Source organism: Colletes gigas, unplaced genomic scaffold (genome assembly GCF_013123115.1).
Source record: "Colletes gigas isolate AHSC1104 unplaced genomic scaffold, ASM1312311v1 Colletes_gigas_Sc00009, whole genome shotgun sequence".
Lineage (NCBI taxonomy): Eukaryota > Metazoa > Arthropoda > Insecta > Hymenoptera > Colletidae > Colletes > Colletes gigas.
This window is the reverse complement of record NW_025106638.1, coordinates 4,375,863-4,402,343: the sequence shown is the minus strand read 5'-3', so window position 1 is coordinate 4,402,343 and position 26,481 is coordinate 4,375,863. Positions and strand designations below refer to the sequence as shown.

The following is a 26,481-nucleotide window of genomic DNA, read 5'->3' as shown; positions in this document are numbered from 1 at the left end:
CAATTAAAATTTTTCCCAGTGGTGACCGAACACTGCTGAAGTGTGAATGGAAAAATGCGAAACACCCTGTATAATATGTAAAACTTAAGTGCACAATAGTTATACTACTTTGAATTTAATTCACACCTATTTTCCCTACACTGTCCACTTAATTTCATCGAAGGAAAATCTGCGACGGTTTGTTCGAGATCGCTGGCACGGAATCTTTCTAAAACTGTCGTGGAATCGTTTAGATTGGAAAAATAGATAATCCCAGGCTTTGTAGCCGATGGTGTAACATCGCAACAGCTGGTGCGGTCATCGCGTTCGGGACGCGCGGTTCCGTGGCGCTCGCGCGCGCAGAACGCGTCATCCTTCTATTCTCGGACGGGCTAATTGCTCTAATTAAGAGGATCGCGGCTCTGGAATAACTCGAGGGGTTTATATTTGTCCGTCGTCGCGGCGGAGGAGCACGGCGATGCACGCCGCGGGACATTTTTGCGCGTTTGCGTGGCCGTCGAGCGGCGAACTGGTCCCGCGGGAAACGTTTGTTCGTTCGAAATCGGTTTGGCGGTACGCGCGGGACCACGCCGTCCCACCACGACTTAGGAACTCGACGTTTCTGCCACCTTCCGTGACCTCCTTTCGCGATCTTCGGTGAAGTATAGTCGCCGGGTTTTGGCCGGGGAAGTTTCGAGAAGCTCGCGATCCGGTTGGCAACTGGAGAGGAACGTGGCGAGAGGAGACAAAGACGAAGACGAAGTTGAATCGCGGTCTATCTATCGGGACGACTGGTCGGAGGGGAGGAGCGAAAACCCGTGGTGGTGGGGCTTTGCGAAAAAGTAGGACCATCGGGGCTCTGGGACGAGGCTGCGCTATAATTTTTTCGAATAAAGTAAAAAGAGTCGATGTATTCGCGGCGATCGGCGGGATCGGGAATCCGGAACGCGGTCTCCCTGCGGATCAAACGAAGATAAACGGCTGAAAATCCTCGACCGTGCGGTATCGCTCGGGGCGAGAAACCGTGCAGAGACGGGCAGCATCGAGAGCGAAGAAAAAGTAGGGTGGCGAACAAGGGGCGCGTGGTAGATTTCGTAAAGTTTCGCGGAACGCGTGCAGGGACGTCTTCATCGCGTAACCAGGACCCGATACCGGCGACCAGTCGAACGAAGTAGCACCAGAAGAAGAAGAGGAGGAAAAGGACGAGGATAAGGATGAGGATGAGGAAGAAGAAGATGAGGACGAAGACGAAGGAGGGGAGAGAGAACAACTGGCGAGAACTCCCCTGGCGAAGAAGGAGAAGGAGAAGGAATAGAGGAGGAAAAGAGGAGGAGGAGGAGGAGGACGACCACCTATACAAGGACCTACGCGGTCAGTGGGAATGGAATGCAGGTACGAGTCCAGTCTCCGACTTTACTCTTGCCTCCTCGCCTCCTGACCAGCCTCCTCCACCTTCTCGTTCCCTTCTTGGTCCTCCTCTTCTTTACCCTTCGGTATCTCTAGGGAGCCGGGAGACCCACTGGTCACCGAATCACCATCGTGTTCCACCTACCGGCTTCACCACCTACTACCGCTTTGCTCTGCACTCGGTGCTTCTTCTACTACTAATAATACTATCACGGCTTTCGAGCCGGTCTTTTGCTTCCCACTTGCTACTATTCCCCCCCTGGCTGTCCTCTCGATCATCGCGACACGTTTGATGCATTGTGCACCGATCGATATCGCGACGAATCTAGGCGTTTCTTTCACAGACGAACTCAACGTTTTGGAACTACGAGCATCAAGATGGCATAGAGAAGAGATGGGTTGGTGAAGTTTCTGTTTCTACATGGAACGCGTGAAAACGGGACGACACGATAATTCGAGATCGAATTTGGCGATTAGGGTCGATTACCCAGCACATCGGTGGCGGTGGAAAGGGTCTGCGAGTGGAATGCGGTCGACGCACGGTCCTGCCGTGGGAGACAACCCAACAACCAGCGGCCTACTGTTAGCATCAACGCGTTGTTACGTTCGCGACTCGTTAATTTAATGCCTACGAACACCGACGCTGTATTTTCCAGCTTCTTCTTGCAACAGAGACTATGGAACGTTGCAATTTCAAATTTAACATTACGAAAACGCGAGTTAATATTATCAAGATGGCGACAAATTTCATGCAGTCCTACGCGTGCAGATATAGGCACTTTTACGTTTTACCCTCTCATTTTCTGACTTTCTCATTTCTGGATAATAACAATTAATCTTTGTATATTGAAAAAGACCAAAATCAGGAATAGAAATATTTATATTAAATAAATTACGCCCGTTCGATTTATATTTATTTCAATCAAAAATTCACCCACCCTGAAGCAGATCAGAAAATACAACGTGACGAATGATTCGACAATTCAGTTAATTCGCGAACGAACGTTGCTAGAAGGATTCTCTTATTTCTACGAACTTTGTCCCCGGAGTCGGCCTGAATGTATAACTTCTTTCTTTCCCGCGTCCATCATCGGCGAACTAAACCGAGACAAAAAATCTGGGCAAACAGCGTGAATAAAACGGCCCCCAGGGGTGAAGAGCAAAAGTTATTCGAAGACGTTTCTTTCTCGATCGTACCTTTTCCCTGCGCGTTACTTCACCCTACGGCCTACGGGAACGCATTCCAGCACGATCGCTCGTAGAAGGCTCGCGACGACGGTCTCGAGCCGTCAATCGGTTTCCTCGAGTGTCGTGGAAGTACGCCACGAGTATCATCGTGCGAACACCGCGTGGAATACCAAACGCGTACGTAGCCAAAGAATGCCAAGAAGCATCGGTTGGCTACGGTTGGTTAGATCGGTCGAGTCCTCCTGTCGGATCGCGACGTCTCACATTATTATCCCGCGACAGATCGAACGGTTCACGTTGCTCGACTCGTATGGTCGCAGGACCAACACCATCGAACATAATTCAACCGAATGCTTTGTAAATTTTATTCCCTTCAACAATTACCTCCCGCGTTCTAATGATTCACCGAGGGTATAGACGATGAAAGTGGTCACAAATTAAATGAAATTCAAAACCGATCAGCCATTCGATATATGTAAATAAAAACCAAATTGTGCCTAGTTCCAACACGATTTACCATTAAGCATTTGTTTAAGCGAATTCACTGTCTTTATGATGGCAACCAATATTTTTAGATTTTAAATTATAAGAAGATAATTTGTTACGAACTGTTACCATCGACCTAGACTATTAATTCGGAAGTTTATTGTCAACAATTGCAACGAATGAACAAATGCTTAACAGTAAATCGTTTATATTTTGTCGATAAAACAGAAGTGTTACCACAAATCTAGACTATTAATTCGAAAGTTTATTGTCAACAATTGCAACGAATGAACAAATGCTTAACAGTAAATTTATGTTTTGTCGATAAAAAAGGAAGTGTTATTTTAGGACAATGTGAGCCTTATGGTTTCAAATAAAACTAAGTACTCAAATTGGGATATTACAGAGCGTCCTCCATACTTTCTCGATTTTCCAAATTATTACCTTTTCGGATCGTTGCAAAATTATCTAAACGAAAACTGACGAAGAAGTTGAAGCTAGATTCCAAGAACATTTCTTATTAAATCGCCAAAATTTTACGAAGATGGTATAAAAAAAGAACGGTGAGAATAAATAATAGAGACGAACGATAATTATGTTACTGACTAAATAAATCATTTTTTATGAAAATAGTACAGTCGAATTTATTTAGTATATAAACACACGAACTTCTCGTTTTACTCAATAGTTTCATATAATTTTTTGGCATAAATCATTTAATATTGAGACTATCGACAATTATGGTGTATTCATTTGTACCACAGAAATTAAAACGATATATACTTGACGAAATGTATAATGTAATGGAAATAAATATATGTTCATTCTCTTTCAGAAAACCACGATAAATTTGCAAAAATCCAGTCATGTAAAAACAATTTTTATCAGAAATTACGAATCATTTTTACCACTTCTGAGTTATACAAATGGAAAATTAATAGCTTTGGTTACCAAATGAGCGTAAAAATATTAAAGACCAACATAAAGGTGAACCAATGGATCCTGTATGGCTCGATTCGCTGGGTGATTTGATTCGTCGCTACAGGAAATAAAGGTACGGTCCCAAACGATTCTTTCAACGTCCATTATTCGATAGCAGTAAACGAGCGGTCTCCATTTTGCGATCGCTGCGAGACCGATTTCAAGTAGCAGCAACGTTTCCGTCGATCAAGGTAGCAAGACGAGGAGTCACCGTTTCAAGGCTACGAATACCGATGCCGCCATTATAATATGATAATTCATCGATAATCCCGATGAATAATGGAGGACGGTTGGCGTTGTGTGCGTTATGTCATTGTCAATCTCGAAGCGTTACGATACACGAAAGAGGGCCCGCTTCATAATGGATTAGCTCCGATTCAAGTTCCGCGTGCGCAGCCGTTTCCTCGTTTTATCAAATCGTCCCGAATCGGGCTTCCCATCGACGGAACGTTGCAAAAGGATTCGAAAAAAGGGAACGTAACGTTCAATTTTCTCGATTACAACGCGAATTCACGATACTGTCCAATGGGAACGTAACAAAGAGACGCAGAAAGATCCCAAAGAGAAACATCGTAGACCCAGCGCCAGGCGTTCGAATTCGTAGCGAACAATAGTTTGTTACGAAGATCGATCATCGATATTCGCGATCGTTAGTACGGGTCACTGCATTCGGGTCGAAGGAAGTTGCAAAAGAATCGGCGTAATCGCAGTAGTTCTCAAACGCCTTCGATCGGTCACCTGTTGTTCGTGGGATTTTTCTTTCGCAACGCGACGATTTCAGAAGCGCTCGAAAAATCCACGAAAACGCAGGAAAAATCACGATGTAGCACGTGCCGTGATATCTAGATCCGAGAATAAAACGGAAAGCGAGACCTTGGCACGGATTTTCCGAGCAGTAATAGCAACCAGCAGCTACCGTTCCGTTTTTACGAGACGACCGCCGATCGTCTGGCGTTCCTCGAACAATAATAAAGCGGTACACTCCTCGTCCTGACTCTGACGCAGACGTATAGATCGATAGCATGCTCCGTTAAGGGGGGACTCTCGTCGTCTAACAGCGTTAAAGTCAAAGTTTCCCTCTTAATCCTTTTCGTAAAAAATTGAACCTTCTATTGTACCTGACTTTTAGGAGAGAGACTCTTAAACTATACGAAAATATTTTTTTATTATCTTTTATTAAATAGTAGTAAATGCTAGTACAATGCTGAATTATCTTTCCAGCTTTTTTTTTATATCAAAAAAATTGCAAATCTTTGGACCGAAAAACAAAAGTTTGTCTCCAAAATGCTGTAGCTTTTAAAATTTTCCATATTTTTCGTTCAAAATGGGTTCAGTACCAATGGAAAACAACCCGGCGTTTTTTATACCAAAAGAATTGCAATTTTTTATATAAAAAAAATGTTTTCTTCAAAACGCTACAGTTTGTTTAATTTCCCGTATTTTTTGTTTAAAACGGATTCATTTCCAGTGGAATCCAACGAGCTTTAAGAAAACTTTTACGCCGTTCGCCAACTATGGCTGGATCGTCGGATAGGATTAAAAGACTTAACTAGTGTTTAACAAAAGATAATAAAAAATGGACTAAAAAAATATTTTCGTATAGATCAAAACCGTATAATATTCTGCAAAAGTAAAATTTTGATTTTAACTCAAATTTGTTTCACTACTTATTTTTGTAACCTTGTTAGAACTCAAAAATTCTATCCAAAATTATTTTCCTCAACATCTTAAGTTGAGAATGAATATTTCTAGTATCACAGTGGTAAGTCCTGTCACCCATCTTTGTATGTCGTGGCAGTCAATGTGTTAAGAGTCTCTCTAGTACAATAGAACTTTAAATTCTCTACGAAAAAAAAATCAAAAAGAGAACTTTAATTCGAACGCTGGTAACTCGAATCAAAGTTTCCATCTTTGATCTCGTTTTTTCACGGATAATTCTGAAAATGCGCATGCGCGATCGGTTGGCAACATCTCCGCGATCCGCTGTACCGGCTGGCCATTGGTCGGTTCGCGGTGGAACGGCTAATCAAAGCGCAAGAAGGAGAAAGTGGTATCGAGGAAAAGTAGCCGGCGATTTATCGAGCGTGTCCTGGCAGAGAAAAGCGAACCTACGCACGATCAACTGTTCCGTGCTCCTTTATGCTCGTGTACGCGTACCATTCATGTGCATAGATATATATATATATATACATATATATCTATATATATGGATATATATGCATACGCGTGTACGTAGAGCGTCCATAGCCTCTCAGCGTGGGACCAAAGCGACTCAAAAAGTCGCACGGCGCGCAGCGGCTCTCAGACAACGAGCGTAGCTTCAATGCGCTCAACGAGCAAGCGAGGCGAACGAGCAAAGAGAATAAGATGAAACGGCTTCCACGAAATCCTGAATGCACCTTTCAACCGAGCCCGAGCTCGCGTTCGCGGTCGCGCGCGCGAGCATGCGTCGACCGTTTGAAAGAATTTGCCTCTCCGGGGTCTTCTATCTTCGATCCATCGAACTCGAGCGTCGACCGAGCGAAACCGGCTCCGCGAACTCCTCGATTCTCTTTCCCGTGCCGCAACGGGAAGAGAGGCTCGAGGAGCTTCACGGGGTGTCTCCCGGTTCCTCTAGATATCGGTAAGGTCGACACGCGGGTCTCGCTAGACGAGTTTCGCGGGCACAATAGATGGTTTCAGTCCGTTGTTACACCGGTGCGATCCGCTATAACGAGACCAGCAGCTGGAGCCTCGCCGCCGCTCCCCGCGTTCGTTCGGATGAGAGAAGAGGAAGAAGAAAGAAAAAAAAAACGCACGAGCAGAAGAAAGGAGAAAAACAAAACGGAAGGAGAGGGAAAGACGGAGGAGCAAAAAGGAGGACGGATAGAGCAGGAGATTCGAGGTTTCCAGCTCCCGTTCTAATCGCGGCGAAGAAAGAAGGACCGGGGGCCCTGAAAAAAAGGGGGCTCGGGATGGGCACGTGTCTCAAGCAGGACATCTGCTTCTGAAAAGGACCCACTGTTACGACCCCATTATATCGTTTACCTTAGCAGCGAACCGCATCCCTTCCTTCCACGCTCCTCGTCTTCCTTCCCCCTCCTTCGTGAACACCGTCTAAGACGAGCAGCTGCCCTTTTCCCTTGCAAACCGGACTACGCACCTGCCCTTCGAGTTAAGAGGGTGACCGTTAACCAGCTTCGTGGTAACCAACGTTCCGCGGGATCTATCGTCGATTTCCAGCAAGAGGAGAGGAGTGATATCGAGATTTGACGAGGAGGCCAGAGCCCCGCGCCGGAAGCGGAGTCGCGTATGATCGATGCGCGGTCGCGTTTCGGCGGTCTGAAACTGCGATCGCGCGCGCACGCCCGACCGTTTTAAATCGAAGAACCGCGCGCAGGAGAGAGCATCTCGGAAACGGCGAATCGGTCGCCGCGAGGGGTTGGTCAGCGGGATCGTAGGTGACGGAATGTAACGAGCGTCGCGGCGCTTCTATTTCTGGGGCGGCGGACGTCGACCCGCAGACGGCTCCCAGACTACACGCTAATAACCGCGCGAGAGGACCTCGGAGAGAGAAACGAACGCGAGCCACGGGTCTCTCGCTCGGTAAACACGTGCCCGGATCTTTCCGCGTCCAAGCTTCGCGAGAACTGGGTCGGGCCGGCCCGTCCGACCACGATCCCCCCCGGTTTTCACTGCACCGGTCAAATAGATGCAGAGTGATACTAAAATATACCGGCGGCGAGCTTGGACGCGGTTAGGATAGAGTCTCGAGTAGGCATACCGTGTCGTATCTTGCTTCTGGCACGCATGTGCTCGGCGCAGAAACGCAAAATGTCTCACCCGTGCAAGCTCGAGTCGCGGGAACCAGAACCAGAAACCAGAAACCAGAGGAACTCCGCTCCCGATCGGTGGCGGTGGCTCGAACGTCGTCGGTGAGATATCCCGATCGATCTGCAACAACAAGTAAAAAATACGATCGATGTAGCCGTGCGTGTGCATGGTCGCACATGCGATCGCGAACCGTTCCAGGTAAAAATCGATTCGAAGGAGGGGACGCCGATGAAGGGAAGCTTTAAAAGGGGCGGCACTGTCTCGCCGTCATTGGGATTCTAACCGAGCTCGTCCGCTTTTAAATGAACGACCCCTCTCGTGCAACGAAATCGCCTGCGTACGCGCGTGCATTATACGAACGTACGAATACCTTCTAGGTACGAAAGGAAGCGAACTTCCTTCCTACGTTCGATGTCACGCGCGCTCGCCGTTTATATAATCCATTCTGTGACGTCAGGTTTAATCCATTCATTACTGAACCAACTCTCGCTCCGTCTCTCTCTCTCTCTCTCTCTCTCTCTCTCTCTCTCTCTCTCACGCTTCCTCCGATCGGTTTCTCGAGTTTCGCAAAGTTCGGCGAGCCGCGCGTAGGCACACCGCGCGAGGATTTAAAGAGACTCGACGCAAAAGGACAAGAAAGCAGAAACTCCGTCGAGGCGAGCGATAGCGCGGCGACATTCGCTCCGCGATAGAAAAAACGGGAACGTTGACGGAACAGCGATTGGTTCTGCGTGGCGATATCTTCGCGCGTCCCGAACGGACAAAAGTTTTCCCGTCGCCAGCGAGTTCTGACGTAAACGCGGTCTCCGCCAGTCGATAAGAATTCTGACGCCACCATTCAGCCTAGAACGAGGGAAAGAGGAAGCCTAGCGCGAAGAGGAGAGAGGGGGGATCGCGCACCAGAATCGAATACCGATACGAGAAGTCACGATTACGAAATCGAAACGCGAACGACGAATCGGGCCTGGCGGAATTCAGCCCGCGACCGCCAGATAAACCAAATTCCAGCTCTTTTGTTTCCCGCGATGGGATCGTGCACACGTATCGTACCGTATCGACGTAACGTGCGTACCGCTAATCGCAAAGTACACACCGTGCACGAAAGATATCGAATAGAATCGCCTTCCCTGTTGTACTCTGGCTGCGAACGGTACAACCTGTATAAATAGACGTGGCCGCAAAAGTGTCACGAGTGTACCAACCGTATATATACGCGAACGCAGGAATGATTTCATTCCGCCGGGTTCGGATCGGGGTTCGCTGTCGCTGAATCTGAAAAGACCTGTTGCGCGTGCTGCTTTTCGTCGCTTCCTTTCACGGACGACGATGCACGGGCATGCCGAGAGCCACGACGACAATTTCCTACGAATGCACATATATGTACGCGCGCACGCTACAGGCATTTACGCAATCGAGGCATTCATGCTCCGTGCAGGTGGCGCTATGACGCAAACCTTTTATCAGTTATATTCGCGTTCTGGCCGATATTCGAGCGGTCGGTGTTAACGGTGAAAATAACACGCCTACGTTACCAATATCGCGAACAGCATCTTTTTCGCTCTTCGAGAAACACGATCGAATTCGACGAACTTGAAAACGGCGTTTCGACTCTCTATTTCTCTTTCTTCGATGACACATTTGTGCATAAAAAAAAGTGAAAAACGTCGAACCGCGACCGCGTGACTTTGCAGGCCAATTTTAGGTTACGGTTTTATCTTGGAAGCAACGTGGCCCCTGTCTCGACTGTCTGAGACGCAGCAGGAGAGGAGAAGTGACGTCAGAGGCGGAAACGGAACACGCATGCGCGAACGCGAAGGATCCGACGAGACGAGTGCGTGACCCAGTTACGATACGGCCAAAAACGAGAAGCTTCGCGGATCGTCCGATCGTTCGTTGCTTCGTCAGCTTATTTTCGAATGCTCCCGACGAGACACCGCTCGTTGTCCCAATTCCCTCTGCTAACTCTCTCGATCGAGGGGAGCCGAAAGGACGTTCGATGGTCGTGCCAATAATTACCCGCGATTAATCGCGCGCAGACGATTGCAGGATATTGTAAAATCAATAATTAATGTATCGCGTCGAACGGGATTTTCACACGTTCGAACTAACGGGGCTGGGTATCCTTTGTTGGCGATAAACGAGAGAATTGAGTATCTAGTTAACGTTTCAGCGAGCACTCGTAAAGTATTTACCCACGAATGTTACGCTATCGAGGAGGCCGGAGTTCGTTAACCCTTCTTAAATCGTGCGCGCGGCTCTCGCATATTTTTTACCGAACGATCGCCGCGCGTACGCGACAAAATAACAGATAAAACAGATTATACGCGGGGATCGAACGAGGGTAGACAAATAACTTGTCAACGTTCGTGTTTACCCTCGAACCTTGAACGGGTGACCATTGTTGCGGTGAACGTGTGGGAAAAAGTATTTACTACGAAGAGAACGAAGAGTCTGCAGTTCATTCATGGCGAGTCTCTGAATGGCGAGAGAAAGAGGGAACGATCTATGCACAGGACGTGGTATGCAGAGATACGCACACAGCCAAAGATACACGCGCACGCTGCAACGGCATAAATAAATACCGATGCTCCCCGTGCAACCATCGACGTAAGACAGACGATTATACGTCGTTCGCGCAAACGTAGTTTTAAATAATAAACTTCGATCGAATTGCAGGTGTTCCATTTCGAATACAGACGAAATCTACGTTATCGATCGTTAATCGAGCTTGTTGAACGAATATTGTTGTTCGCGATTCAGAGTTTCGGTCGTATCGATCGACGACGCGGAGCCAACCGCGAGCCATTTCGCTGCGTCGAATCGCAGTACGCAATACCGGCGATAAAAGAAGAAAATGAAAGACCGACGGAAGTCGGCTGGCACCGGTGCACGTCGGTGCATCGAACGTACGATTGGGAAGAGCCTGTACGCCGTATACCCATTATATAACCCGGCCCATATGCAAAGTACCCACACACTCGATACTACCGCTTAGATAAAGGATGTCTGTAAAAAGCCCACAGTGATGGCGCATTGTGAAGTGACCCGGCGGCTATAAAAAGCGCCGCTAAAGCGCTCGTAAAATGCGGCAAAAACTCGCCAACTAAAGCACGAACCGGAGAAGACGAAGACGTATCTACGTCTGGTCGGCGGCTACCGTCGTCAATTTCTCAGTCTTTCGTTCGTTCTCGGACCCTTTCGCCGTTTCATTTTATATTTCGTGGCTCGATGTTCGCGAAAGCGTCCGTTTCACGACGATCGAGACAACGAAATATGTGACATAACGCGACCGAGGCTGGTTTCTGTTTCAACGGCTCCGAACTGAGAACCACTGAGCCTCCAAGGAGTTCCCACGCTGCCTCGCGTCACACACTATAGCTATGTCGCGTTTAGATACGTCCCCGACGCTCGGTGTTGCTGGTCCAAGCAATAGGACTTCGTTGATTGGCTGATCTGAGAACCGATTACGAGAGAACAAACACGCTACTTCGCGTACAGGGCTATCGAGCTCTACACGCGTTCATGTTGAGCCACCGTGCGGCTAATCGCAATATCGCTGATTCCCCCGATCTTATTCGTAAATCTTCAATGCCCGAGCGATTGTTCTTTCGTCGATAATCGAAACGGTTTTCCCTGTCGAGGGACAAGATAGCGAATATTTATGTACTCTTAGCTCCGTTTTCGAGGCATTCTGAACACCTCGAACGCGTCTCGACCATATTTTTCCATTCTTATCGCGCGTTGGGCACACCAGGTACATCCATATGGAATTGGGCCTAACGCTCGACTGGGTAAAAGATTCGGTGCTTCTCTATCGCAATTAAGGCATTCTTTTCGAACTACGACACGTGGACATTTATACCCGCTGGTACCGCGTTCTTTAGCCTCGTGCTATCTGAACAGCGATACCGTGTCGCTACGACCGTCGCGACCCCGTTCCGAAAGGTAATTACAATCTCTAAGAAACTTTCCACCGTCGCAGCGGCAACGACGACGTTAGGTCTAGGTTAGAGTAGCTTTCAACAATTTTTTATACCTCTTGGATAACAACAGCGAAAAGATCATTTAATAAATGTAAGGAAGTTGACTTCCTCGAGACTAGTTTTTAAAGGCTCCTGCGCGCGCATGGGGGGAAGAGGAAGTCAGGTTTTCGGAAACACGTGCGATTGCTGTGAAAAGTGTAAAAGTGAGACGATCGAGAATAAACATCGAATGTAAGATTCTTTCGCAGAGAAGCTCTTCGCGTTGTTCTTGACTGGCCCCTTTTGGTATTCCCCATAATTGGAAAATTATAATATTATAAAATTATAATATTATAAAATTATAAAATTATAAAATTATAAAATTATAAAGTTATAAAATTATAACATTATATAAATAAAAAAAAATTTGTCTTTCTCATCAATGGATGTGGGAACAGTGAATCACTCGAGCAGAAAATTCTTTCTACATGCGAATAGAAGGAACTAGAAGAAAGAAAGAGGGATGTAAGGCAGAGAAGAGGAAGGGAGAAATATTCCCCGCGTGTGTGTGTGTGCGCGCGAGCTCGGCTGAGCAGCCAAAGTTGAACGAACCCACGCGCGGACCGAACCTTGCTAATTTTTTAAAGACCCACACCGTCGATCCGGTGTTGCTGCCATAGAGAGTATCAGCGGAGCAACGAGCGACCTACTATATAAATTATTCGTCGTTTCAAGGCTTTCTTTTCCTTCTCTCTTCATGCTTCGTAGGAACGAACGATCTCATTCATTTTTTGACGTGACATTAGTTTTGCGAGAGGCACGATCAAATTATGAAAGCTCAGACGCGTGTATGTGTATATGAAGGAATAAACCGGTGGGGTACTTGCGAGAGAAGTAAAAGTCGAACGTGTCCCTCTGTTGGCGAGTGCGGGGAGTAGTGTCGCCGCAACGAACTTGACGAAGATAACGGGCGCCAGGCGAGCGATATTCCACGCGTTTTGTGTAACGAGAAAATATTTGTACAGCTAACGATACGAATATTTGAGCAGCAATTAATGATCGTCTTTCGAGTATCGCCGAGAAGTACAACGTTCAACCGAGCGCGAGGATGGCATTCGACGCGGATGGTACCCTGGATCAAAGATCCACCGTCGATCCATGCCCACCCCGCTCGTCTGTTTACACCGAATGGGCTCGCAGTCGGTGTAATTCCGGCACGTGTAAAACTTTCAAGGACGAGGCGTGTCTCGGAGAGCGGGTTACGCAAGAGGAAAACGGAAGTGCTGCGGGAGACGTCGCGCGTTTCTCTAATTAGGTGGCACAAAGATTGAGCGACCGAGGGGGAAAGAGGAGGTGGCGGACGAGGAAGAGGGGGAGGAGAAGGGAGAGAGAGAGAGAGAGAAAGAGAAGGAAGAAAAAAGACAAGATTGGACTCGGAGGAGGGTGCAGTTTCGCAGGGTCACGTAGTCGCGACGCACGTGCGTAGGAGCCCGCAAGAATTCGCGCACGCGTTAACCGCATGACGTCAACGCGCGTCTCGGAACAGCTGACCGCATTCCGCGATAATTGTTTTGCATAACCGTGTGATGGCAAGGCGTCGGTTCCCGCGACGGAGAATAGGCGGTTTTCGGTGGGTTTCGAGGGCCTCGCGAACAACGGCGCGCGACGAGCCCCGGATAAACGGAGAAAGGAAGAGGGCAGCAGCCACGGATCCCGACAGACACCGGGAACAAGAGAGAGAGAGAGAGAGAGAGAGAATGAAAGAGTCGAGAGTCCGAGGAAGGAACGTGGAGGGGAGAAAATTCGAAAGGAGCCGCGGCGGACTTGGTGGGGGTCCTGTAAAACGACGACGGCCCTGTCCGGTCGTCAATAGTTTCGCGGCCAGCGTGTTGGCTTTTAAAGTTTAAAGAGCCAACCGCGCGACAGCGGTGCCGGGAGCAGCAGCGTCTAGGCACGCCAGCGGTTCTCAAATCGGTGGCAGACGCGTGCCTTACGGCGTGTCACGGTATCGTTCGTCAAGAACCGCTGACGGCCGATAGAATTTCGACGTAGCGCGCGGACGTGCCGGACAATCGGAACACGCGAAACCGTTCCCCGAGGTTCACCTTGGGTTGAACGACGGGGCGGAGGGACAAAGTCCTGAACCCGCGATTCCCACGAAGAGGGAACGGAACGGGTGGACGCACGAAGAAACGGCAGAACTCCCGAGTCGCCGATGAAATATCTCGCTCGGGAAGGTTGTTAAGGAATGCTACGGGACGAGGAGCCACGGGGATATTTGCGCCATATAAGGTCTTGTTTAGCAGCGGCTCGCCGCGAGTCCCATACGAACTGCCGGCCCGCTCGTCCGCGAACCTCGCGACGTCGTTCTTTCGAGAAATCTTAATCGCCACCGAGCCAAGGAATTTCGTATATAGCGCGACACACCGACAATTTCAATAATAGAAAAAGGCAAAGTACCCGTCGCGTTCGCGATCTGCACGCAGACGGCCCTGGGAGTTTTACAATCCGAGTGGTACGCCCCGGGACTGTGTGTCGCACATAGTTGTCGCGTGACGTTAGCAAAAAAAACAACGCCACCGACACACGGAGAGGACAAGTCCGCCCGCGGTCGCGCGCGCGCGCGCGCGTTCGCTACCGAGCCGACGCGATCGCGATACAAAGAAGATTGGTCATCCGTTGGGCGGATAATATCGTGGTTTTGCGAAAACTCACGCGCCATCGTTTCTTTTTTTTTCATTGGATAATTTCTCTGCTCCAAAAACGCAAACAATTTATAAATAGAATTTTTTAACCGGGAACAAAACAAGATCCCGAAGATTGGTTCGCGCGACCGAATTTCTCGCCCGTTCCTGAATCGCTATCGCGCTGGACTCTGAACCGAAACTACTCAGTTACTTAACAAGGAGCCGCAAGAGAGAGAGAGGAAAAAAAAATGAACATAAATCTCGAAGCGTCGTATCGCTCGCCAATATTCTTATTCACGAAAGTCGAAGCGAACTGGCCGCGTCAACCGGTCGGACAGATAAGAAAAAAATTTACGGTTACACGATACTGGAACAGAGGGAATGAATGAAGGCGACGAGATACGCGCTGTATTTCAATAATACTGAAATTAATGCCACGCATTCGACGATACCGCGACGCCGTTCGGCCGATAAAACGCGTCTCCGTTGCTCCGGCCGTTTCCTCGCGTAAACTCGTCTATTCCACCGCGGCGCGATAGGAGCTGTTTCGCCTTCTTGCCTAGAGTTTAGAGTGCATTCGCACCGGAGGAGCCCGTGCATCGGCACGATAGAACACGAAGCTCGAACAAAGCTCGTTTCGCGTGTACGCGCGGCACACCAATGCGCGCGCACTCGGAATAGAGTATGTACAGTAAGCGCAGCAGACCGTCTCGTCTCGTCTCGACCGTCTCGTCTCGTCGTGGCTCAGACCTTAATGACGTCATTATCTCTAATTAGAATTCCCATAGTGGCAGCGGCCGTCTCTACCGACACCCCGTTATACCAACCAGGTACTGTTTCCCCTCACCGTTTTACATGCCGAGCAGAAACAAGCAGAATCGACGAAAAACGCGGAAGAGGATCGCGCTGCACGAACTATACCGCGCGTCCCATTTTTTCCAAGAACCGTACAACGCGACGATGCTTCTCGATTACTTTCGACTCACTGGAAATTCCCTGCCGGATACAGTCGACGATTATTTAACGCCTGCCACGAAGCAATTATATATCAATATCCTACGCATATTTTAAAAACGTTGAATCATAACCTATGATTCACAGTCGAGAAGAATCGAGGCGTTTCGACGTGTCCACGGTTAGCCCATAAATCCATATTTCCTTCGCGAGAGAAAAGTGCAGAGGAGAGAACCGCGTACCGCTAAACGGTAAAAAAGCTTGTCGGTGGGGTTCCCCGGGTATATATCTGCACGCTACGTTTCCGGCGCACATTTCCGCGCACGTTGAATAACAGTCGCATAACAGGGCGTCGCGGTGACACAACTCCGCTCGGCTAAGTTTGTTTCTCTCGCCCCGACAATGCGGGAGAAGAGACAGAGACGAATGTGAAAAACGGATATAAAAAAAAAAAAAAAACCGGAGCAAGCGTGTATGCACGATTCCACCGGTACCGCTACCCACCGTCGAGGTATCGTCGCGCCCACCTCCCCCTCGCCACCACATTGTCTCGTTTCACTCTTTCTTGCGGCCCCTTGCATCATACTTTCTTTCTTCGTCCTGATACCGTGACGTCAAGCCAGATACCTGTTGCATGCGACGTGGTATAGAGCGAGACGCGTCGGTGCCTTCGACGGAGCTATCGCGTACAGCCGATAAAGGATCGAACGAGACGGATGCAAAAGGAGAAGACAGAGACGATATTTAAGCGAGCCACGCGTGATTCGAATTGGCGGTGGTCCTATTTTTACGTCGTTTCTATTTATCAGTTTTCCGGGAAGGAGAGAATCGCTGGAAACGTCAACGGTTTTCCGACAGAGGGAACGCCAATACCGTGTGCAGACGCTGTCCTCCTACGAAGATCGGTATCAACGAAAATAGACGAAGCTAGGAGCTGATTCGTTTGGAAGCGCGCCAATAATGCGCCGTGGCGCCATGGAAAAATTTCTACGCCGCGGCGGACCTTACGATTTCGGCGATTTTTCCGCGTTTAAATACGCGTCTTTCCGCCACGCCGGCGACGAATCTCCGTTAAACTATTGCCAGCTTTCCCCGATAATCCGGATCTCTCTCTTGTAACCCAAACAGATGGAAAAAAACTACGCGTTCTAGCCTCTACGAGGGAGCTCTCGTACGGTCTCGCAATTTGGAAGAGAAATTATCGCTTCTAAAATTGATAAAAGGCAAATAGACATACGGGCAACGATAAACAGAGACAGTGTTCTCGATGACTTTCTCGCCCAGTGGCGCTCGCTCGATAAGTTTATCGTGCTTTATTTGTCGCGTCCGCCTCGTACAACTGCGTGCCAGTACCGCCACGAACGTTTCGAAAATTTCTATCGCCGGATAGACGAGGTCGCCGAAAAATTGTCGAGGAAACAACGAGATTCCCGAACGAGTTCCGTAATTTTCGATCGTACGGCCAGAAACGGGGATTGAGAACCACGGTCCTAGATCGCCGGTCGCTGCCGGCACACAAATAGAATGGTCGGACCTTAACGCGTACTTTTGCGCCTTTATGTAACTTGCCCAAATTTATGGTCGTTATCTATTTAATAATACGTGCGGATCTACTTACGCCATTTGCGAGAGATCAAACGACTTTGCGCGCGCATGCGCGTACACAGCGAAACGCGCATGTGCGTGGGTACCCCAATACGTGTCCGGTGTAAAATTACGCGCGATTTCGTCGCTTCTTCGCGGACGTTTAATTTTTTACTCGGTCGTGGATCACCGATCGACGATCGCCTCGTTCGAGGAAAAGTTCGCGCGCGGAAGCTGCTCTCCTCTGCCTCCCACTTTACTGCCGCCACCGGTTCATTCACCGACGCGCGAAATAGGGATGAACAGCGACCACACGTTTCCGATCGACTCGCTTGAAAGCGGACGCCGCTAGTAGAACCGTTTCGCCTTTTCCTCGTGAGTCTGCAAATTCCACGATATGCTGGCGAGATTAACGCTTTAATCATCGACGATGCGCGTATGCGTCACTCAAACTTCATTATCGTTAATCGACGCCCAGGATCCGCGTCAAAGCGGGTACAGATTATCCGACAGACCGACCATTACGACCCAACGAGAATCGTGCACTTCGTTCGCGAAAAAAAAAAAGAAAAAAAAGAAGCGGACATAGAGGAACGACTACCTTCGAAGGAAAATAGAGCTAGGATAGGAATTTCGATGAGAAGGATATCGTTCGACGCGCTGGCGAGAGAATCGTGAGATGACGGTATCGACGTAGCATAGCAAACAGCGTTCTATTTCGCAACGTACTGTTTACGCAGCAACGACTTTATGAGACGAGTCTCGACCTATCGTCGTGACGGCGATGTATCCAGCGAGTTTTACCTTCACCGTGCAGATCTTGGCCGATTTTTCGATTTTTCGTGCGTCTCGGGAAGACACGCTAAGGACAGCGAGGAATCCCTCGATATCGTATCGGTTTTACGGTTTCTTTTTAACGAACGCAATCAAAGCTCTCGACACGTACCTTTTCTCTCTTTTCGTAGTTCGCAAAGACCGCGGACATCTCGACGGTACTGTCGATATCTTCGGTGATCGATGAAGAGTGAAAAAAAAAAATAGAAAAATGGTGCACGAGAAAGCGAATTCGTGATAGGAAACGACACTGAGTTCAACGAAATAGTCGGTGGACGAGATACACGCAATGAAGTAATCGTGGTCTTGGGCGAGCAAGTTCCGGTAAAATCCAACCGATCGACTAGGTACGGAGAGAAAATCCCACAACGAACAATAAACACTTAAGCATGTCCCGAGATGCACGGGTGTATCTCTTCCAGCAACTACAAAGGCACACCAAAAGGCACTGTCGAATCGCGGAAGCGCGAGGCTCGTCGAAACTCTAGTGACGTAAGGGGCCGCAAACTGTCAAAATTACACCGTATATGACCGACTGGCAGACGGACGAGGACTGAGTAGAGCAGCCGATCGCTCGTGGATTCCCTGTTCTGTCTCTCTCTTTCTCCCCCTTCCCAAACTCTCCGCGACCCCCACCCCTCTCGTGCCCCGTTCCTTCGAGTCTGTCTCGCTCGCGCGACGAGCCGCTCGTTTTTCTTTCGTTCTCCCCACGTAGCACGCTGCCCGTCTCGTTCTCTCTGTTCGACCTTCTCCTCGTGCCGTCCTCTCTTTTCGTCCATCCGCCACCTTCGCGATATCGTGAAGCGTGCGCGAAGACGAAGGGAGGGGGAAGCCACGAGGTCGGAAAACACGGAAATTACGGGCTGAAAAGATGGGGCATTATCGAGCGTAAGTGGATCGACCAAAACTCACTCTCGAATACAGCAATGATCGATGCACTTCACCCAAACTCGGTGTTCCTGCGAACGTGTATCGACCAAAAAAAAGAAAAAAATCGATGGAAAATTTGCGATTATTTATTTATTTATTTGCGATGGACGCGGTACGTGTCGGTATCAAATTTGAATTTCTCGAACGTTATTAATTAGCATTGAGAACGCTGTAACGCGTAGTTTCAATGACCGCGACTATAAAACCGTAGAGTCGTATTTTTCGTCAAATCTCCTGAATGTGGCGCGCTCTAATGGCAGTGAGACGAGACGAGACGGCTCAGCCGTTTCATAAAATGGCTGACACCCTTGTTCCTCGTCTTAGACTTTGCCTCTATATATTGCTGCTCTAGGCTGTCAGGCGTCACGCCTAGCGCACATGCAATGAAAATCCCTTCAACGGACCGTATGCTATCCTGTTCTCGACTCTCTGTAACGCTCTAGTGGAGGGTTTCGCGTTTCCCTCGCGGTCCTTCTGCCCTCTGAATCACAGTTTTCCACGAAAACAAGCTACGTTCTAAAGAAACGCTACGCACGTACAACTTGATCACCCAAGGCCGCGTATAATACAATAATCAAAGTCGGATTTGATTTTCAACGAACCTTCGATATCACACGTTTGTAGCCAGCCTAAAGAGAACTCGTCGTTTCTACTCTACGCGTGGAAACGTGACTTTAGATTCTTCCACACACGAAACGTTCCAGTGTGCTGGGTCAACGAAATGCGGCAGCGATTTGCGTAAAGTCAATGTCGAGGTGAATTTGGTTTTATACGCGGACCATAAAAATCTCATGCATTATGAACGAGGCGCTTTCGAAATTACGTATGTTTTCCTAGGCGTGCGCGCGCTTCGAGATACGTCTCGCGCGGAATACGCCGTGGGTCCGATTTCCCGAAAGCGCGACAAGCGATATCGTAGGTCAATTGCGTAACAAGAATTCCGTAGCGGCGATGCGTCGATCGCTATCGCGTTTAAACGTGTACGCGCTCGCGTGCAAGGTAGACACGATTCCTACTATTACGGCTACGAACACACAATCGCGCAAAGAGGCCGCGTGACGTTTGCGCGGTGAATGCAAATGCTTAATGGCCGATAGTATGGTACTAATTACTCGATCGAGTACGATTACGTTCCGATGGAAACGGAGTAAAATAGAATTCTCTGCAAACAAAGACTTCTGCTCGGTCCCGAAAACTCGATCGATCGATCGATATATTTTCTCGAGACGCTCGTCCGGTGGAGGAGGCGACGCGACAGGGTAACGCCGACTCCTCGAAATATCGCAGACGTATAAAATTGTCGTGCTGGCATATACAAATAGAAAATAGAAATGAGTTTAGAAATAGAGTGGCCAGTCGTCGCCCTAGAATTCGATCGGACGCGGCCCATCGCGACACTCTTTCGGGCTATTCGGAACGCGTCTAGTCTCGACGGAAACAAATATTCCTCTCCGTGAACGCGGAGGAAGCAAATGGCGAACGGTCTCGATAGAAACACCAACGTTATCCAGCACCGATATCGGCAATTTTCGCGACGCGTCCGTGCTCGTTACGCCGCGAATTCGAAGGTACGTACCTAATTGAACCATGAATAATACATTAGACATCGACGCGATTAAAAGCACCCTGTAGATGGCCTGCAGACGTAGTTACACTTCCTTGAATGCGGCATCCTGCCGGAAAAATGTTGACCGGGTAATTGACCAGTCGCGGTCGGCGCCCACCACTGCTGGAACGGACAATACTAGTTCGCCCGCGACTTCCTTCCTACGTGGAACGAGCGAGTAAACGCGAGTACTACTGCCATCGCGTAGGAACTACTGCGCTCGGTAGTGGTTTCATTCATAAAGTCACGCGTTTAGCATGGAAACGTTTGCACGCGTTAACGAGGGAAACGCTTCGTGCGCCGTCGAGACCTTAAATCTTGCCCGCCTTATTTCCGCCAACGACGCTCCCCGAGCCTTCGACATCCTCTTTAACCGTATTCCCGTGAATCGAAACGCGTTCGAATAAATTTTACATACTCGCGAAACAGATATTAACAACGAGTTATTTAAATCATTACGAAAAGAAAACGATTATTATCTTGATTATTATCTTTTATTCGTACGCGACGACGATTCTCAAAAACAACCATTTTGTTTTCTAACGAAAATCCATGTACGTACGACAACAACCTACATAGAATTCCGGCGAGTAAACGTAATACGTGCAGTCTTGGATCCCGGTTTTCAAAGTGCGGTGACCCTTCAGGCTTGGGCGGAACTCCTTCACTTCCGGTGCTGTTCCGTCGGTGCTATTTCTATATATAAACCCACACGCTTTTGTTGGCGTACACCTACAGTACAAACGTGCCTATGTGCCACTGCCAAATGCTTCTGCGAAGTAGGGGACTCTGTCGTTACACGGAACCACAATTCGTTTGATCGGTACCAAAGAATTTTCCTTCACGCTGTTTCGTTACTTTCGATCAATCGATATCTATAAAAAATAAATTACTATGGAAGAAAACGATCGATTCGATGTAATTTATACGCGACAAAATATGGAAATCCATCTCGAACAGACTCGTAGGAAATCATCTGCGAGATACAAGTTTCCAGATACGTTTTCGATAAATCGTATTCGAGAAGAAAGCTTAGAAATTGCTATTTCCTTCTGTTTCCGATCGACTATAATCTCGATAACACGGGAAATCGTACATTTTTTACACGAAAGAAAATTGCAGATGGCGAGAAACGTAATCGGAATAAAACGGGATAAAAAAAAATGTATTAATTTGAAGTCATACTCACTCGGAAGACTTTCGGCGCAGTAATAATATCCGTTCTTGATATCCAAATTTTATTACGTGGACCGTCGATGGTGGTTATTCGAGAATAGTTGACACGACGCCGCGTATCGGTCTCTTCGTTTATCCGTTTAATTGGCATAGGTTTGTTGCAAGATAGCGTTGTACAATTGACATCTTCCTACGACTTCCGGCACTAGCTGTAGGTCGGTGATTACTTTTTGTCGAAAGTTCGTTGGCACGTGGGAATGGTGGGAGGGCACAGGAGGCAAAAGGTTGGACGCATTGTCGCGGCGAGCCAAACTGTACCCGCTATACGATTCCAGGAAAAAAAAAACACTGGAAAAGACAACAATTTTTTACGAATCGTTTATCGAAAACAAAAACGACTCCGCGTCTCGTTTGGGTTCAACGGCGACGTTCCGACACGTGACAAATGAAGCGAGTTAAAACGGCATGTCAGCTCGACGTAAAATGTCAGAGGGAAAGCAAAAGGCCGGAAGAGTGAGAGGAATCGTGGTAAACAGGTCGCAACGTCCTAAAAGATACACCGTGGCAACTGTTATGTAATAACGAGCACAGGTTATGCACCGCGGGGGTGGTGAGAGGATGACATGGTCAAAATGGAGGGGGGGATATAACGAGACGGTAAGCGAGTATCAAAAGGGCAATGTCCAAGGGTGAAAAGTACTTGTCCACAGAGTTCGAGAACATAGATTTTTATTTCTCCGTAAAATGCTCGAAAGATTCAAGGGAGAACGAAGAACCGAACGAAGCGAGATAGGGGAAAACCCGATGCGCGTTTTGAACGACGAACGATTCCAAAAGCGGGTCCGCGTTGCGAAAACCACAGAACAGGAAGTCGAGATCTTTCGTCACAGTATACCAGGAGCACTGTCGTCGCGAACGACAAGTTAATTTTGCGTGGTCCCGTTCGCGCGTCACGACGAAACTCGTCATCGTGTCGCGTCGTGTCGCGTCGAGTCGAATCGAGTCGAGTCGAGACGAGTCGAGTCGAGTCGAGTCGAGTCGAGCCGCACGTGCGCCGCCGCGTCGGAGACGCGCAGGGCAAAGTACATCGTGAGACTGCTGACGGGTGCAGCACCGGTGCTCCTCCGGCTTTCCGATGCAACGCGTTGCCCCTATTTCCTCGTTCTTCCCCCTTCCTCTTCCACTCGACCGACCGTGCGCACAACGACGGCAAACGCACCACGTGACCATCCCCTTAACTTCGCCAGAGACCGATTACCGCACCACCGTGTGGTCTTTCCTTCCTTCCTTCCTTCCTTCCGATATCCCTTTCTTCTATCGCTCTTCCTCAATTTTATCGCTACCTTATGACCTCTGACCACTCGACTCCTCTTCCGGTCGCCTCGACGTTCACGTTCGCCCAAAGTTTTCAGCCCATCTCTCTCCGACTTTCTACCGGTTTTTCCTCTCCCGTTTCGCCACGAGGGATATATCCATTTTTCTCGAACAAAGTGCCGTCTCTCTCTTCTTTCATCCGCGCGGCAGACACATCCCGTGTCCCTCTTTGTCTGACGTCGGGAAAGGAAACTCGCGTCTCTGTTTCGCAGGAATGTTCGCCAGCCTTCCTCTCCGAACGTCCTAGCTCTCTTTCTCGCCCGTTGGATTCTGTCGAGCACTGCGTCATTTCTGTACAGCGTATGATTCCTTCTCTCTTTCTCCCTCTGTCCGTCGTTCGTTCGTTCGGTCTTGCTCTATCCTGGACGCCGATGCGTCCCTCTCGGTCGTCATCCCCACCAGATTCGGGTCGACTCGTTGCACCGGGAAACCGAGCAGTGCAACCGTCCTTGTCGCTCGGCTCCATTCATGCCTCGACTCTCTTTGGGTTATGCAACTTCGGCGCGAGGGGAGAGACGACGGGTTGCGTCGTCGGATGCGTTGATACTGCATGCTCGTTTTACCGAATCTTACCTTATGGAGAACTTGGGTAACTTACCGATCCACGCACGATGCGCATCGCAAGCGTCTTTCTCCACTATCAGGGATAGTGACAACTGATGACTATCGCTATTAGGATGGCCAAAAAATTCGTACGGCTCTTAACGTGCAAATAGCCAATTCTTTTATAGCAGGAAATATTTCCATTCGATAAGAAATTTTACGTCTTAATGTATTCCCATCTTTCAATGACACAGCCATTCGTACCCATTGGCGAGGTAAAAGTACATACGTAGAAATACGCCAATAATAACGTTTAGGTCCTTGTAAACTAGCAAAATCACAGCTGTTTTACAGTGAAGCATAATAAAACTCAACTAAACATCGATTGCTATTACTTCTGTTGTATTAGGGGCATCCAAATAGTTTCGTAATTCCCATAAAAAGCTAAACAAACGTTATTCAATAACCTCTTCGAGATTTCGTCCATTGCGGGGATTTTAAATAAAATAAAAATGTTTAATATGTGGAATGCCAGCACGCATTTTGTATCTTCTGATACATATTATGTTGAAATATAATCTACGACAGATAAGTTGAGGCATATTGTAGGATTTAACGAAAAAGAATTGTATTTGGGAACAAATGTACAAATAATATAACTAAATGAACGAATTTGAAACACAACAAACACACAATCTTTTTACACAAATCAAAATCTCATTAATTATCCACACAAATTCAAATCACGTCTGTCTCTTTCAATCACTCGTCACTCTCTCCCCGTTGTCTCGCTGTCCCTGGTAACCCCTTCTTTTTTAACAAAACACTCTCAATCCTTTTGCACATAACTTAACATTACTCCAAACTACAGCGTGACACAAACATTCAACACAAATATCCTACAATATAATCATGTTTAATGGGTTTATCTTGCCGAAGGTCACCGGCGACCTCCGTGGCGTTGAAATGCATTTCTTTGAGCTCGCGCTATTTTCTTATTTCCCGCTACTATCAGTTGTCCCGCATTGCTTATTCGAGTTGTTGAGCAACTGTTTCGCTTGTTTATTATTTTCGAGCGGATCCACCAATCAGGTAAGACCATCGTTACACTTTTATACGCTACACAAATTTTTACATTTCATATTTTCTATTTAATTTTTTGGTCAGCCCTCAAAATTAATACAACTTCGAATGAAGATTGTGCGGCAAGCAATTCATCCGATGATAGTGAAAGCTCGCTGAAAAACCACGTTATAAGTTTGAAAAAATGCTGGGATAAGTACTGGGAACAGTACGACGATTTTGGGGAATATGTTATGGAATAAGTTAAAAGAAACTAGTTAGGAAAAAGTCTTCTTGCAAAAAGAATCGATTGTTGAATCCATTCTAAATTGAAGTGACTAGAATCGATGCAGCATGAAATCGAACTGTGAAGAATCGATTTATGAAATCGTTCACGATACCACTTCGGTATACTATCTATTAATATTGAAATATCAATGGATTATCGTGTTTTATATAAACTTCGAAATTTTTAAATCGAATTTGCATATTTATAATTTACGTTCGAAATATGGCAAATAAAACAATTAATAATTAACAAAGTTTGTGATTGTAACCAGCACTAGTGAGGATGAAATACTTCCAAACAGTATAAAATTATAAAATTATTAAAGTAAAGTAATAATGGGTCATTCCACGCCAAATCGATCACTTTTTTCCCCTCGATGTTTGAGATTTTGTTTAAAATTTAATATTAAGTAAACCATACGCTATTAAGGGCAATTTAAGTCATATTGCTGGTTTCGAGTTTGTTTAAAATATACAGGTCTCTAAAGTTAATGATTTTTGGAATTTTTTATCTCGAAAACTATTTCGAGAAAATTTATAATAACTAGACTGCGGATCTTCTTTATTAATAAAATTAATGAAATTGGAGCTTTGTAGAGGGTTGTCTCAACCCCTAGATATAATAATTCTTACATATTAACTAAATTCTGTAGTTTTTTGAAAATTAAAATTTCCCATAAATGCATAAACATCCGCAGTCTAATAATAACATAATATGTTGTAAATGCTTCATTTGGATGTTCATTTCTAAAATTATGTCTAAATTATGAAAAAAATTAAATCCTCGAAGTTTTTCGTGACAACATAACTATCAAATAATTGCATGCTTTTAAGATTTGAACAGAAGTTAGTTGCGTTTCACACCGTCTGATGGTATTGACAAAATCCACACGAAATATTTGGCCAACCCAATATTGCCGCACAACGATCGAATTTTGTTATCTCTCTCTGTCCTGTCGATATCGGCCTTCCTTCCTGCCTCCACGCACTACTGATTAAGCCATTGTCCCAAGAGCGACCGTGCAGGGTGTTCGACATATAATTTTTAACCATCCAGAAAGCGATCGTTTGAACGTGACGTTTCCGATTGTTCCTAAGACACGTTTTGGACCGGATCGGGGCAAGAGACGATCAGAAAATCCTGCTCGATTTCCGTGTAACGGTGAGACGACGGTGTCAAATAAGTGTGAAACCCGGACACGGTACAACAATATCAAATATGGTTAAAACTAGGCGATGATGATGTATCTTGGGCGACGATTCAACCCTGAATGTCCTTCTTGCGTCGCGAAGAAGAGACTTCTTGACTACTCTCATAAAAAACGCGGATGTTCGTCGCCTAACTTTCCGTTTGCAGGAAAGCTTTCATTTTCCTGGTCAAAAACTGCGTTTCGCAGGCGCGTTGGAAAATTCCACGGTGTAACGGATAGCGTGTAACTACCCCACAATGGTTGTAATTCTTTTTTTTTTTTTTTATTGCTTTTGGTACAAACAATTAATTCATTTAGTATAAATGCAGGTAATGCATATCATTTAGTTAAATATAAACCAAATTAGTTTCCTCAGCTCTCGGATAAGAACAATTTAATTTAATGCTTAAATTAAGGTCGTTGAGGAAGCTCCGAAT

At 47.2% G+C, this 26,481-nt stretch overlaps 1 protein-coding gene across 2 annotated transcripts in view; it reads right to left on the bottom strand.

Moving 5' to 3' along the window:
* LOC122397395 overlaps nucleotides 1–22,033 on the bottom strand; it is a 38,241-nt gene extending 16,208 nt beyond the window's left edge. The window contains exons 1-2 of one of the 2 annotated variants that reach the window (XM_043396531.1): nucleotides 21,601–22,033; nucleotides 7,864–7,974 (exon numbers count right to left, since the gene is read on the bottom strand). In XM_043396531.1, coding sequence (XP_043252466.1) covers nucleotides 7,864–7,974; nucleotides 21,601–21,738 — 249 coding nt within the window. In that variant the 5' untranslated portion in view covers nucleotides 21,739–22,033. Of the gene's footprint in view, nucleotides 1–6,502; nucleotides 7,975–17,987; nucleotides 18,406–21,600 lie in introns of those variants that run through there. The other variant, XR_006259106.1, reaches the window with a different exon arrangement.
* Nucleotides 22,034–26,481: the final 4,448 nt, after the last annotated feature.